General features: G+C 57.5%; 1 protein-coding gene across 1 annotated transcript in view; it reads left to right on the top strand.

Annotated features, from left to right (window-relative positions):
• The window catches only part of NCOR2 (nuclear receptor corepressor 2), a 164,559-nt gene that overhangs the window by 39,431 nt on the left and 110,589 nt on the right, over nt 1-14,539 (top strand). The window contains exons 6-7 of the mRNA XM_081800960.1: nt 1,492-1,605; nt 12,279-12,335. Of these exons, the coding sequence (XP_081657086.1) occupies nt 1,492-1,605; nt 12,279-12,335 (171 nt within the window). The remainder of the gene's footprint in view (nt 1-1,491; nt 1,606-12,278; nt 12,336-14,539) is intronic.

Here is a 14,539-nt window from a genome sequence, read left to right as displayed (position 1 = left end):
GATGTTTTGAGGAGCCCCAGACTGTCCTCCAGGGCAGCCGAGCACAGGGCTCCCGGTTCCCTCCCGGGCTCACCGACGCACCTTGTTTTCCGTGCTTCTGTTTCCTTCTAGTCGTCCTGGCCGGTAGAGGTGGGATCTCACTATGGTTTTGGTTTGCCTCTGGTAGCCAGTGTCTATCAAGCTTAGTGTAGCAGCACATTTTGTCATCTTCTAGAGAGGTTCAGTGACTTGCCCAAGGCCACAGAGCTGGTGAGGGACAGAGTGAAGTTCAAATCTGGCCCTGGCGGAGTTGTGCATTGCCAGGGTCTCTGTGCGTCTCAGGTGGTATTTCTCCTTGGTGCCTCAGGGAGGGCCACCTTCAGAAATCGGAGAGAATCTCCTTCCTGGCTGTGTGCTTCTTCCACTTCTTGGCTTCGTTTTTTTTTGCACTCTTTTGGGGGCTGATTTCCATGTTTCGCCAGATGCTGGCCGCCCTTCTGGAAGCTGCCTCCAGGGGTCACTGTGGGACTGAGGCAGCTTGGCTCCACCAGCCAGGCCTGGGTGCCGGCAGAAGCCAGGACTGGATTTTCTGGCTCCTTCTGCCTTGCTCATCTTGGCCGATTGCTTTGCTCCATGGTCCATGGTTGTGGGTAGGCTGTGCATTATGAGCAGAAAATGGTGTTCTGTTCTCACTCTGGATGCCCTCTCAGATTGCACACAGCCGGGCATTGGCCTTCTGTGTGACCTTGGACCGGTGTCTTAAGCTGTCTGGTCTTGACTTTCCCTTTCTGGAAGAAAGCGGACAGCAGCATGAAGGGATGTCCTCCGGTGTTTGGCGGAGGAGGGTCCAGCACGAAGAGCACCAGGCGGATGAGGAGGAGGAGGTGCTTGCTTGGTGCTGTGTGCATTGCCTGCCTCCACACATTTAACCCCGGACCTGCTCTCCACGGTGGAGACTTTCATTATCCCTAGTTTCCAGATGAGGAAAGTGAAGCTCAGAGAAATTTAGCCATTTCCCACTTAGAGAGCAAGGAAGTACTTGAACTAGGGTTGGGCTGCAGAGTCCACAGTCTCCCCTGATGGCGATGGTCCTGGTAATGAGGAGGAGGAGGATAGCCACTGGCTTTCAGTGAGCCCCCAGCCGCACTGTACATGCAGCAACTTATCCGGGATGCACGGTGATAAGCCCCGTTTTACAGACCAGGAAACGGCCACACGGCTCGGCAGCTTGCTTTCGCTCACCTAGCTCGTAAGTGGCCAGAGTGGGATTCGAACCCAGGAAGGCTGGCCACACCGCCGAGAGCCTGCAGCGGGCTCTTCCCCGCCCAGCAGAGGCCCCTCCAGGGCTCGGGGTCCCCTGGTGACTCAGAGGAAATGGTTAGCAGCCTGACTTCCTGTGCGAGTCCACTGGGCCTGCTGGGCTGCGCAGGGCCACCCCTCCACCTTGGGGGTGCTGCCTCCCGTCTTCCGCCCGCCCGGGTGCTCACCGCCGCACTCTCCCCCTTCCCACAGCAACAGCTGGAGGAGGAGGCCGCCAAGCCTCCAGAGCCTGAGAAGCCTGTGTCGCCGCCGCCCATCGAGTCAAAGCATCGCAGCCTGGTGCAGATCATCTACGACGAGAACCGGGTATGCCCCACCCCGGCCTGCGGGGCCCTCGCTCCCTGTTCCCCGCACTGGCCCTGGGCTGGCTGCCAGGTGGGATGCAGGTGTCGCCGGGAAGGCCCGGCTTTCTCCCTGGGCCTCAGCATTCCCATCTGAGGAATGGGGACCTCTTTCTTCGATCTCCCATGTGTGCACAGCCCTGGGTTTGGGAGCGGGGGGCAGGAAGGGGCAGCCCATCTTGGTGTGGCTGTGGCTGTTCTCAGGCGTGCTGATGGGTGGGGACTGTGGCTGGCCTGGGGGATGCAGGGAGCAGTGTAGGCATCAAATTGTAGGAGAGCCTCGGGCCGGTTGATTGGGAGGTCGGGGTGGGAAGGATTGGGTGATCAATTTGGCGCCAGAAAAATTCCCATAATGCAGAAGAGGGTATTGTTATTATAACTATTGTTATTAACAGTAACAGCAAACCTTAATTGAACAGCTGCTTTTCAGGTGATGGGCCAGGTTCTTTACATAGCAGTCCCGGGAGGGTAGGTGCAGTAATTGTTTCCATTTAACACAGGGAGAAACTGAGGCCCAGAGAGGTTAGGTGACTTGTCCAAAGCCACACAGCTAGAAAGTGGTGGACCTGGGACTTGAACTTGTGGGCCGTCAGGTCCTAGATCATGAGCACTGGCCTCTGCTGCCATATAGCCGTGGAAGGGGCTTTGGCATTTCTGAACACAGGGTCTCTAGCAGGCTGTGGGGGCTCTTAGAGATCTAGGAGGGCAGCTGCTGGCTGATTGGAGGGGGCTCAGTTTTGGAGGAGTGACTTACAGGACCAGAGCAGAGTGTCTCTCAGGGGCTCCAAGCCCCTGAGAGCTCAGCTTCCATGATTTATAGTGGACTCTTTGCAGATGTGCTCAGGGCCTTTGGATGTGAGTCCCCTCCCTTATTTGACAGATGAGGAAACATCTGTCCCCACAGAGGGACTGTTCTTGTCTGAGGTCACACAGTGAAGCATGACGGATGGGGGACCTCTTCTCCTGCCTTGTCTCCTCTGGCCCCCCCGCCTGCCCGGGGGTCCTGGCCATCCTTCCCAGCAGTCTCTGCTGTAGGACCTGCCCCTGGCTGCTGGAGCAGTGCTCAGAGTCCAGCTGGGGCTGGGGGTACTGCGGCCTGGTAGCTTCTGGAGCCTGTGGCTGTAGCTCTGGACAGGGAACTACCGGATCAGTTGGTTTGGCAATGCATCCACCTCCTGAGGTGGCATTAGATGCGGCGTGGGACTGAGCCTGCTGGGGGCCTAGGTTTGCGGGCCGGTCACCCTCCCATACCCTGGCCCCCACCCCAAGTAACACTAACAACGATCCTGACAATACGAGAGTGACAGGTCACATATGCTTTAGCCAGATGCCCTGGGTTCCCGTCCCGTCTTCACCACTCCCTGGCTCTGTGACCTTGCGCCACTTACTTGAACCTCCCCGTGACTACGTGCAGAGCGATGATAAGTATAGCACGTCCCTTGCGCGGTGGCGTGGGAATGAAGTGAGTTCATCGTGGAGCGCCCTCAGAACAATGCCCAGCACCGAGCAAGTGCTAGCTGGTGCCGTGACTGTTGCCAGAGCTCTTTTCTGGTTGTTGCTTACGTGGTACGTGATTTCACGGAATTCTCCCCCGACTTGTATGAAACAGGCACTGTTATTCCCTTCATTTTACTCATAAAGAAACCGAGGCTCAGGGAGGGAAGATGAGCTGCCTGAGATTGCACAGCAAGTGAGCCTTGAGCTGGGAACTGGAGCTAGGGTTGAGCTGACTCCAGGAGCCTGTGGTGGAGGGGACCAGGGCAGGGCTCCCAGGTGTCACCCCAGACAGCCCCTCTGCCTACCCTCCCTGATCTTTGGGTGAGAGAGCAGGCATGCTTCCCTCCAGCAGCCATGGAAGCAGATTGGTGGCTTTTGCTCAGGATGTCACCACAGTGCCGTTGGTCCTTGTCAGGCACTCCGCCTATTGGGGGCTGGCAGACTGCAGCAGGCTGCAGCCCCCAGCCCTCCCCAGCCAGGTGGACTCGAAGGCCAGGCCTTTGGTGCCCCCTGTGGGAAGCTTGCTCCTCTTCCCAGCCCTGCGACTGGCCTGCCTTTCCCTGGGGTTTGTCCGTCAGGTCTCAACCAGGTTTTCCCCAAAGAGCCGTGGCTGTAGAGCGGATCGGTCTTTGGCTCCTTGGCCTCAGCACTCCCCCTCCCCCAAGAGCAGTGAAGATACCCCCTCCCAGTTCTTACCCAGGATGGTCTCCCTGCCAGAATTCCCGCCTCCTTCCGTCCAGATTTTCTGCAGCTTCTGTGTGAGTGGGCAGGTGGGGGGAGGAGGAGGGGGCTTGGATTCCAGGCCAGCCTACGCCCGGATGAGCTGGGTGGTTTATTTTAGTCTCAGGTCTTTGGTTGCTCTGGGTCCCGGCCATGTTCTTGAAGTCACAGGGTTGATGTGGCTGAGATGGCTGGAAGAAGGGCTTTGTAAACTGTAAAGTACTATACCAGGAAGGGTCCAGTAAGTCAAGACTCTCGGATACAAGAGACAGAAACTCAGCTCGCACTGGTTGAGGCTGAAGAGGGGTTATTGAATCTTATAATGAGAGTTGGTGTTACTTCAGGTGTGGGTGGATCCAGGCACCCAAATGGAGATGTTTGGGAGCTCTCTTTCCACATCCCCGCTCTCTTTGTGCCAGTGTCATTCTCAGGCAGGGATCCCCAGCGCCTGGAAAAGCTGCTGCCATCTCGGCCCACCCACCTCCCAGGGCAGATAGGAAACAGTTCTGGGATTGGTGCTCACTGGCTGGCTGGAGTCCTGTGCTCATCTCTCAGCCAGTCCCAGGCCCTTGGAGGGTGGGGAGGTCCGACTCCACTGATTGGTCAGGGCTGGGTCTCAGGCCCCCCCTTGGAGACTGGGGTGCTGTCCTCAGACCCCCACCCTGGGCACTAGATGGAGGAAGGGGGATTCTCCCAAGAGGAGAGGAGCCTGGCCACGCACATGCAGCCTGTACCCCCAACCCTGGGCTGGTGGTCACCACGTTGGAGTCCCAGAGCGCTGTCATTGCTCTGTGTGCCCCAGCTCCACAGGCTGGGGGCTTCGAGCCCATTTCCTTGGATTTCATTCCGATGGTGTCCTGATGGTGTAGGAGTCGTGGGGTTAGGTTAAACTGAAGCTCTGGTCATTTCCCCGAGACCTCATAGCTAGTGAGTGGCGGGTTAGGACTCGAGAGCAGGCCTCTGCCGGGTAAGTTCAGGTTCCTCGGGGGCATGACAGTCATCCTCTTCATTCATTCATTCGTTTATTCATCCATTCAGCAGCTGTGTGACTGACCACTGTTCCAGGCAGTGGGGGACAGCAGTGACCTTGGCCCACTCGCACTGATTCTCTGTCAGGGGAGACATAATCACACCCACAAGTCACTACACGGGCTCACCGTTGATCCAAGGATTTTACCCCTCATTGTCCCTCAGTTTCCCTTTTACTCTGATTAACCCTCACTCTGCCCCAGCCTCCCTGGTATTTGTGCTTCCTACCTCAGGAGCTTTGCACTGGCTGTGTCCTCTGCCTTGAGCTCCTTTTCCCCGCTGGGCTCACTTACTTGCTCCTTCAGCTCTTTGCTCTAATGTCCCCTTTCCAGCAAGGCCTGTTTTGATCCTCCGTTTAATCCTGAAAACACTTCAAGGGACGTTTCTCCTCTTCCTGGCTTTAATTTTCTCTTTGCCCTTGTTCCCACCCCACTGGACATGATTCACATTTTATTGTTTATTCTCTTTATTGTAAACAGAAGTTCTGTGAGAGCAGGGATCTTTGTGTCTGTTTCCCGGCTCTATCCCCAGCCCCTGGAACGGTGCCTGGCACATAGTAGGTACTCAGTAAACATTTCTTGAATAAATGAAGCATGGCAGAGGGGAGGGGAGACCCTTTCCCCTGGAAGAGTCCTCTGGTTTTGGGGGTGCTGGGATTGGTCCCTGGCCCCGGTGGAGGTTAGCATGGAGGGCTGTCCCTCCATGGGGCTGAACCTCGGGGCCTGGAGGTTGGGTGGGCAGGAAGCCCCTCAGCTGCCTTTGGCAGAAGCAGCCAGAACTTACCTCCCCTTGGGGGATCAATAGGATTAAATTTTAATCCTCCTTCCTTCCCTGCTGGTTCCTCTGAGAGGTGGATGACAAGGGTCTGTCTCTAAATGCCTTGCCGGCTGGAAAACGCAGCTTCCCTGCCAGGCAGGGCCTGTCTGGCTTTTCTGCATATTGGACTCTGGCTCATTATCCATTCGGGGCTTATGGATGAGGTGCCCAGCACGCGCAGCGGGAGCCAGCTGAGCAAGGCTTTTCCTGCTTCCCAGGAGCTGCCTCTGTGGGCGGGGCAGGGCAGGTGCACACAGATGGGAGAACAGGAGGCAGGGTTCTGCAGGGCTCCTGGGGGCAGGAATTGGGGGGGCGGTGGTGGACCAGGATTGGGGAAAGCTTCTTGGAAGCAGTGGGTGGGCCGTCACCCCTGAGGAGGAGGATATTCTGGTGAGGAGGGGTCCCAGCGCAGGCAAGGGCTCAGAGAAGGGCAGGGTCTCATGCGATCTTCAAAGGGAGTGTGTGAGAGGCGGGAGGTGGAGGCCTCGTGGGTCTAGGAGCGTGCTTGCACTTCAGAGTGTGGCTAAAACAAACACATGCGGCACCACTGCAGGCTGACGTAGTTGGTGCTGATTCTGCAGGGATCCTGGGTAGTGGGCATTTGAGGTAGACTTCCTGGGGGAGGCAGGACTTGGGCTAGGTCTGCAAACATGGGCGCTGTTGGGACACACCGGAAGGGTATTTCCAGTGCAGAGGACTACCAGGCGGTGAGGGGGCTGCGTTTATGGGGGCAGAGCATATCCACGCACACACATGTGCACGTATGTCTGAGCGGGCCTGTGGGTGACTGCACGTGTGTGAATGCACGTGTGTGCGTGTCAGCCCACGTGGGGCACACCTGTGGTTCTTTGTGCAGTGCTGAGCGATGAGGGAATCAGAGAGTAAGACCCACGTCGTCTTTTGTCTTAACATTTCGAGCATATAATGAGTAAGGATTTTGTTTTGTTTTTGTTTTTGTTTTTTTATTTTTATTTTTTTTTATTTATTTTTTTAAGATTTTTATTTATTTATTTGACAGAGAGAGACAGCGAGAGAGGGAACACAAGCAGGGGGAGTGGGAGAGGGAGAAGCAGGCTCCCCGCAGAGCAGGGAGCCCGATGCGGGACTCGATCCCAGGACCCCGGGATCATGACCTGAGCCGAAAGCAGTCGCTTAACCGACTGAGCCACCCAGGCGCCCCTGTTTTTGTTTTTTTAAAGATTATTTGAGAGAGAGTGAGGGCGCACGCACGTTGGTGGGGAGGGGCAGAGGGAGAGAGAATCTTCAGTAGACTCCACGCTCAGCATGGAGCCTGATTCGGGGCTCGATCTCATGACCCTGAGACCATGACCTGAACTGAAACCAAGAGTCGGATGCTTAACCGACTGAGCCACCCAGGCGCCCCTAGTAAGGTTTTCATATAACATGATTAGCGCCTGGCTGGTTCAGTCGGCAAAGCATTTGACTCATGATTTTGGAGTCATGAGTTCAAGCCTCACGATGGGCATGGAGCCTACTTAAGTAAATAAATAAAAAGAAATATGGAATGTGGTTAGGGCACATTAGCAGGACAAGATGACTAACACCGTCACGAATAATACTAATAGTAGTATTAGTAGCTGAGACCATGAAGCGTTTTGTAGAGCATTTTGGGGGTGCAGGCACCCCAATGCCCAGCTTCAGACTTCCCGGCCCACCCTGAGCTGTGATTCGGAGCTTTAGGCCAGTGGCTCTGGGCCAGTCCTGCAGCCCCGGGCTCCCCTTCGGCCTCCGTGACTGGCCATCTCAACTACTCCTGGGGTCCAGGATTCCTCCAGATTTCATCTTCTGCACATAGCGCATGTTGGCCTGATGAATTTGTTAACGTGAATTCTGCCTTCCGCATGTACCTCCCTCATCACACACCCCGGGGAAGCTCTGGGCTGTGTCTTCAGGCCCCATGTGCAGACGAGCACGCTGAACTGGGGTCCCTGCTTCCCTGAATCACTGCGGTACTTGGCGGGTGGACACTGTGTGGAGGGGAGGGTGCCGTGGCCTGGAATGGGATGCTGGGGTCTCGGGCTTTCTGGGTAGGTGGGTACATGGGTGCTGCCCCCCCCCTTTCTGCAGACGGAGAGGTTGAGGCCTGGAGCTCAGGCCAGAGTAGGCAGCTGAGGAGCTAGAATGGGGGATCAGTGGTGGGGGGCTGGCCAGGGGGCCCGCCAGGGTGAGGGTTTGGAGCCCTTGCCCAAGAAGAGAGGGGTGTGTGTGTGCGTGTTTGGGGAGGGGATACGTATGTGTAACTGGACAGCTGTGCTCGTGTATGCAGATACATGTGAGTATCTGCTAGCTTTTTGGGGGCACGTGTGCACTTAATGCACCACACGTGTGTGTTGATGTGTGTGTGCGTGTGGACCTGTTGATGGCGATGTGTATCTGTGTGTCTCTGACTTGTGTGCGTGCATGGAGCACGTGGTAGTCCTGCATCTGTACGGCCACGCACACGTGTACGTGTGTCTGAGCGGGCCTGTGGGTGACTGTGCATGTGTGTGAATGCACGTGCGTGTGTGCCAGCATGTGGGGCACACCTGTGGTTATTTGTGCACTTACACGCCCATGCATCTGTAGGCACGCTCGTTAGCTGCGTGACACGTGCGGATGTGTATGCGGATTGACGTGCTTGGGCACGAATGTGGTTGTCCGTGTTTATACTTCATGGATGTGCATGTGTCCACTCGGGCCCACACGTGGACCTGGGCACACCTGGTGCCTGTGTATGTGAATGCGGGGGTGTGTGTGAGTCAGCTCGTGTGGCACGCACGTGTAGATGTTTGTGCCTTCATAGATGTAGGCATGGTCCCGCGGGTCCACGGGGCTTGTGTGCACCTATGTGTGCAGGTGACCGTGGGGTTTCATGGCCCAGGCACAGCCCCCAGGCTCTCTGGCCACTGGGAGGTCTGGCTGCCTGGACCACAGGGTCCCCTGCAGGAATGCAGTCTCTTGAGTGAGACCCCAACCCTCCCCCCCAGCGCCTGGTGAGAGTCCCCGCTCCTCCCTTCCTGTTGGCATGAGCTCCTGGGGTTGCCCTCTGGGAGCTGAGCCTGGCACCCTCTGGCAGTAGCCTCCCAAAGGCCAGGCACGGTGGGGGCCCCCTGGACCCTCTGAGTTTGGCTTTGGTTCTCCAGGTGGCAAGAAGCCATCAGCTGAGGGGGCGGGAGGGAGTTTCAGGTGCAGGGCTGAATCTGTGGCCCATGCCTGTGTTCCCAGCCATGGTCCTTGGTGGGGGGAGGGAGGGGGGGGAGAGGGGATGCCCTCCATTTGAAGGGGGATGTTAAGAGGGAAGTGACAACATGCCCATCACTTTGTTCCTTGCAGAACGTCCTTGTAAGAGTCCTGGGGGGTTAGTAGCCGGGGTGAGTGTGGCCATCGTGCAGATGGGGAGACCGAGGCCCAGATAGGTGGAGTGGCTTGCTGAGGCTTAGAGCAGAGCTGGCTCCCAGACGATGGTTGTCCCTGGTGGAGAGACTTGGCGAGAAAGTCCTGCCTGTGTGGGGAAGAGACCCGATAGGCAGGACGCCCCACCAGCTCCCCATGAACTGATAAGCAGATTCCTCCCACTCCGCCCCTAGAGGCTGAGCCAGAGCAGTGGGGTGGGGGTGGGGACGAAGCAGGAGCAGCCGTGTGGTGGCATGAGGAGAGGAGGTGCCCCCAGGGAGGCATGAGGAGGTGGGCCTGCCGGGTGCCGTCCTCTAGCTACCACTCGAGCTGCGTCCTTCAGGTAGGCTGCATGACCCAAACCTCAGCTTCCCTGTGTGTAAATGGGCTGATGCTAGAACCTTCTGAACAGGGTTCTTGCAGGCGTCCAAACACACGGGGCATGTGCAGGATGCAGTAGAGGGCCTGGCGCGCGGAGGGCCCCCTGGTGTGAGCCGTGGCCTGGTGCTTACTGTCCACCACAGTAATAGCGATGGCCAGCCCTCGAGCAGCAGCTCCCGTGTGTCAGCTCCTGAGGCCGTGCGCTGGTCACCCGTCCTCTAGAGGAGGAAGCTGAGGCTCGGGGGAGTGGAGGGACTTGCCCAAGGCCACGCAGTTAGTGAGCAGACTTGGATGGGGCCAGCCTTGCTCTGGGGCGCCACGCTGTCCAGCCCTGCCAGTGTGGGGCGTCGTTGGGGTCGTTCCAGGACAGGTATCGGTGGGTAAACTGGGCGGGGGGGGCATCTGAGAAGGTACCAGGGTTGCTGAGGGCTGAGGAGTGGGGCCGGGGGAAGTGTTGGACGCAGAGGCACTGTTTACAGCAGGTGTGTCCTGGCGAGCGGGCTGCTCGGGGCCACCCCGTCTCCTGCGCCCCCTGTGGCTTTGGCAGGTGAGGAAGGGGCCTCCTCCCTGCTCTCTTCTCCAGAGGCTGCAGGAAGCCCCCTCTCTGGGTGCCCGTGTTCCCGAGAGTGATGATGTGGTTGAAGATGGAATCTGCTATGGTTCGTAGGACACAGGCTTCTGGAGCCCCCACCATGGGCCTTGTGCCCAGATCCAAGACCCATGCTTATGCTTACCTGTGTGATTGGCAGTTTCCGGGGGCTTCGCGGCTCCAGCCGTACCCTTCCTGTGTTTGGCATCTCCCTTTTATCTAGATGGGGAGTTCCCACTGACCCTCACAGAACCTCATGAGTGCATAGAACTCCTATTCATTTCTCAAAACCCACCTATTCATTTCTCAAAACCCACCTTATGTATCCCACCTATTACCTCTCTGGAGAGACTTGAGCCCTGCCTCATGCCTTGTGTGTCCACCAAACATACCTTTTCTGCTGCGCATACTTGTCTGCCATCACTGCTCTTGATCAGCTGCTCGTCAGACTCGGGGATATGGCAGGCAGGGGCTGGGCCTCATTCATTCTGTGTTTTGCCCCAGTGCTCAGTACAGAGTGGGTGCTCAGGAAATGTTAGGGTAGCTGGCTGCCCTGTCCTCTCTCCACCCCATCCCCATTCCTTCAGTTGACTTGGCTCAGGAATTCTCCTGTCTTCAGCCCCACGGGGACACTCTCTTGCTTTGCGGTATGCCGGGGCAGGACCGTCCCAAGCCCAGGGGAGGCCCTGCATGGGATCTGGCCCTTGTCTTTCTTCCTTCTTAGAGCCTGGAGATCATCAGGACTTTCTCCTTACGTCATTTTTCCGTGCCTCAGTTTCATGGTCTGTTAAATGGGGACATGTCTTGTATCTGCCTCACATTGTTTGTGTGATTTAAATATTAATAAGGCATGCTCTGTGTTCGATGCTTGGCCCATAGTAGGTCCTCGGTAAAATGGCAATCGTTATAGTACCCTTTTGCCCCCTGATGTTTTGGCCCCCAGCCACACGCTGAGGCTGCTGGTCTCGGGGTTTTGGCTCTGCACGAAGGGGGCTGAGAGCATGGCTTGTTCTTGGGTGGGCTGGGCCCAGGGCTCTAGGCGGAGCTCGTTCTAGGTGCCAGCTTGAGTCCACCTACATATGTACCCATTGTCTGTCACTAGGGGCTAGGAGAGGGGGAGTGTGTTGGCTTTCGGTACTCCTCCTCCCCGCTGTGACACCAGGAGCCTGGGCCTCGAATTCTCTTGGCAGCCACGCTCCCCAGGACTCTGGGAGCACCCCCTTTTAGTGGGTCTGGATTTAGGGATCATTGATGGTGACTTGCTTGGCCTGTTGTCCCGGCTCCCTGCAGATCCTAGACGGTCTCCCTGAGTTTGGCTGAGTCAGGAGCACCCAGCCTTTCCTGGGGATGCAGGAGGACTCAGGTCTCCCCCGTGCACGCTGTGGGCACCCCACTTTCCATCACACACGGTAGCCAGATCCGACAACCACCCTGCAAAAGCCACCTTCCACAGCTCTCTGTCCATCCCCCCACACTGCCCCCCACCCCGCCCCGCCCCGCTGGCCCTGGGCCATCCCCTGGGCCTCCTGAGAGCAGGCCTTGGTGGTCCCGGGCTGGGGGCACACGGGGCCTGGTGGAGGCACAATGTCCGCCTTTATGGCCGGGCCCGGAGGTCCAGCCTGCTGCGTTCACAGCCACATGTTCCTGTTTTCCTAATAAGTCCCGCGCTGTGAGTGGGGAGGGAGGCGAGGAGCTCCCGGGCAGCTCAGGAATAGTCACATGATTGTGAAATACAAGAATCCTAGAAAGGGTATCTCTGAGCGCCTCTGTCTCCCCCCCACCCGCTCCCCTCCCTGGCCGGCGGCACCAGCTCTGAGGTAATTGCAGACACCCAGCCAACTTCCAGGCGAAGGAAGGCATCTTGGGCCTGGCACAGTGGCCTGCTGGCAGGGAGCTGTGCCCGCAGCCCCGAGCCCTGGGGGACGTGGGCTGAGGGTTTGGCGTGGGGGGGGGGTGGCCAGGCCACGGAGAACACCGCATGTTTGTTAGAATCGGAACTTGGCGGGCTTGCCAGGGCCGCTGCAGGGCTATTGAGGCCCCTCTGTTGGTTTCCAGCTGGGGTGGGCTTGCAGGGGGACCCTGCACCCCCCTGCTCCGGGGCTGAGGGTCGGCGGCTGGGCTGGGCAGCTACCTGCTGTTCCAGAGCCTCTATTTATAATCTGTTCTGGTTTTGTTGTTGTTTTTAATTTCTCCTCCTCTCCGTCACCCTGCAGAAGAAGGCCGAAGCTGCACATCGGATTCTGGAAGGCTTGGGGCCTCAGGTGGAGCTGGTGAGCTGGGGGACAGGGTGGGCAGCTCTGGGCGGGGGTGGCAGGTGGGCGTGGAGGGGAAGGAGGAAGTCGGCTGTTGCCAAGGCTGCCCTGTCCTCTGGAGGAGGCAGGAAATACACGCTTCTGATAAGAGGGCCTGGCCGATAGCGGGCGGGGGGCTGGGCCTGCCGTGCTGGGGCAGGGGGATGGGGAGCAGGGCAGCTGGCCCTCTTGCAGTCAGGACACAGTGGAGGCCAGTGCAGTTGGACTGACTTAGCATGGGAAGCCCATACTCGGGGCCAGATGATCTTTGCTCCTTTAATAGCGGTGTGGACCTACGCGGTTCTCCTAACCTCCCTGTCCCTCAGTTTCCTCATCTTTAAGGTGGGAATAACAACATATATCCCATTGGGTTGTAGCGAGGATTAACCATATTAATTTTTGCAAAGCACGGAACACAGTGCCTGATGGACAGTACGTGCTGAGCGTTTGCGATTCTTCTGCTCCATATTACTGTTGTCAGAGGCTTTTACTGATGGGACGGGGCCGTGTCAGCCTCAGAGCTGGGAAGCAGACCCCAGGCCTCTTCTCTCTCAGGCACCCTGTCGCCTTTATGTGTCACCGGAGATCTAAATGGAGGGAACGTGGAAACTCCCGGCTGATGGGAAGCCTCAGCCCCAGGAGAAATGGTCAGAGCCCCACCTGCCCGGGGCCAGTCAGGGGGTCCAGCGGGCTGGCTGGTGCAGAGCTCTGGGGCAGTATGTAGGGACATGCACACACAGGATGGCTGTGAGGGGCCCTGTGCGCCTGGCACATCTGGGGGGTCTGTGCGCGTGCTCCTGCATAATCAAGTCTGATGCATTTGGAGCCTAATTTTAAACTCTGCTCCAGCGTGTGTTTGCTGAGTGGCCTTGAGAAGAGGACTCGGTTTCCTTTTCTGTGAAATGGGAAGACCAGGCTCTTTGGGGGGTGGAGGGACACGGTGCACTGTTCAGGCTCACTTGGCGCCGCCTTGTCCTGTCGTCAGCACTCGGCGGTTGTGAACACTTAGGAGGTTGAGCTGTTGGCCCCTTGAGTTGTTTCCTCAGTGATGGCTGCGCCCCAGCCTGGAGTCCACGTGCTCAGGCCACGGTGAGGCAGGCGCGGCCCCGGGTCCTCCCAGAGGGCAGAGCCAGGCCAGCGGTGGGGGGCTCCTAGGGCTCAGGGGCAGGGCCCCACACCCCTCCGGGATGGGCGGCAGGCTCCCCTCCTGGGGCTTGCTTTCCCTGTGGGGCATGATTTCTGGGATGTCTGTAAGACCCTCTTCCTTCCTTTTTTTTTTTTAATGAGCTTTATTGAGATATAATTCAGATGCCATACGATTCACCCATTTAAATAAATGTGTACAGTTAAGCGCTTTTTAGTATATTCACGGATGTGCGCGACATCTCCACAATTAACTTTAGAACATTTCACCATCTCAGAAAGAACTCCGGGCCTTAACTGTCACCTCCTTATCTTTCCATCCCTCCCCTCCCCCCACCTCCCACCACTCACTCGCTCTCTGTCTCTGCGGACTCGCTGGGGAGTGTGTGTTAATAGACTCACACACTGTGTGGCCTCCTGTGACTGGCTTCTTTCACTCCGCATAACATCCTCAAGGTTCGTGTTGTAGCTGGTGTCACGACTTCATTCTTCTTTAGGGCTGAATAATATTCCTTTGTGTGGGTAGATCACATCTGTTTACCCACTTAGGCATTGACAGACACGAGGGCCGTCATAAATAAAGTGGCCGTGAACGTGACCAGGTGAATGTCTGCCTGGGCAGGTTTTCATTGCTCGTGGGCATACACGTGGGACTGGAATTGGTGGGTCACGGTCACTCTACGTGTAGCCTCTTGAGGAATTGCCAGACTGTTTTCTCAAGCTGTGTACCATTTCCATTCCCACCAGTAGGCTGCTTCTTGCCTTGGTTTCCCCTCTTGCCAACAGGGATGGCAGGACCAGAGGTGGTAGCCAACCATTTCCAGACCTGGTGGCTCTCCGTCTCCCCTCTCCTGACCTAGTGAGTCCCAGGGGCCTCCTGAGTAGGGGTTGTGGGTGGAGGGTGCTGTGTCCGGATGCCTCCGGAATGCCCAGGGCCAGGCTGCCCTCCCACTGAGGTCCGAGAGCACCCATCCATGTCCCTGAGCTAAGTGCTTAGGGGAGCAGGGTCAGCCTCCCTGTGAGTGGGGTGGGGCATCCGC

Source organism: Leptonychotes weddellii, chromosome 13, assembly GCF_054177405.1.
Source record: "Leptonychotes weddellii isolate Sample4059 chromosome 13, ASM5417740v2, whole genome shotgun sequence".
Classification (NCBI taxonomy): domain Eukaryota; kingdom Metazoa; phylum Chordata; class Mammalia; order Carnivora; family Phocidae; genus Leptonychotes; species Leptonychotes weddellii.
Note: the sequence above shows the minus strand (reverse complement) of the source record. Positions and strands in the feature narration are given on the sequence as shown.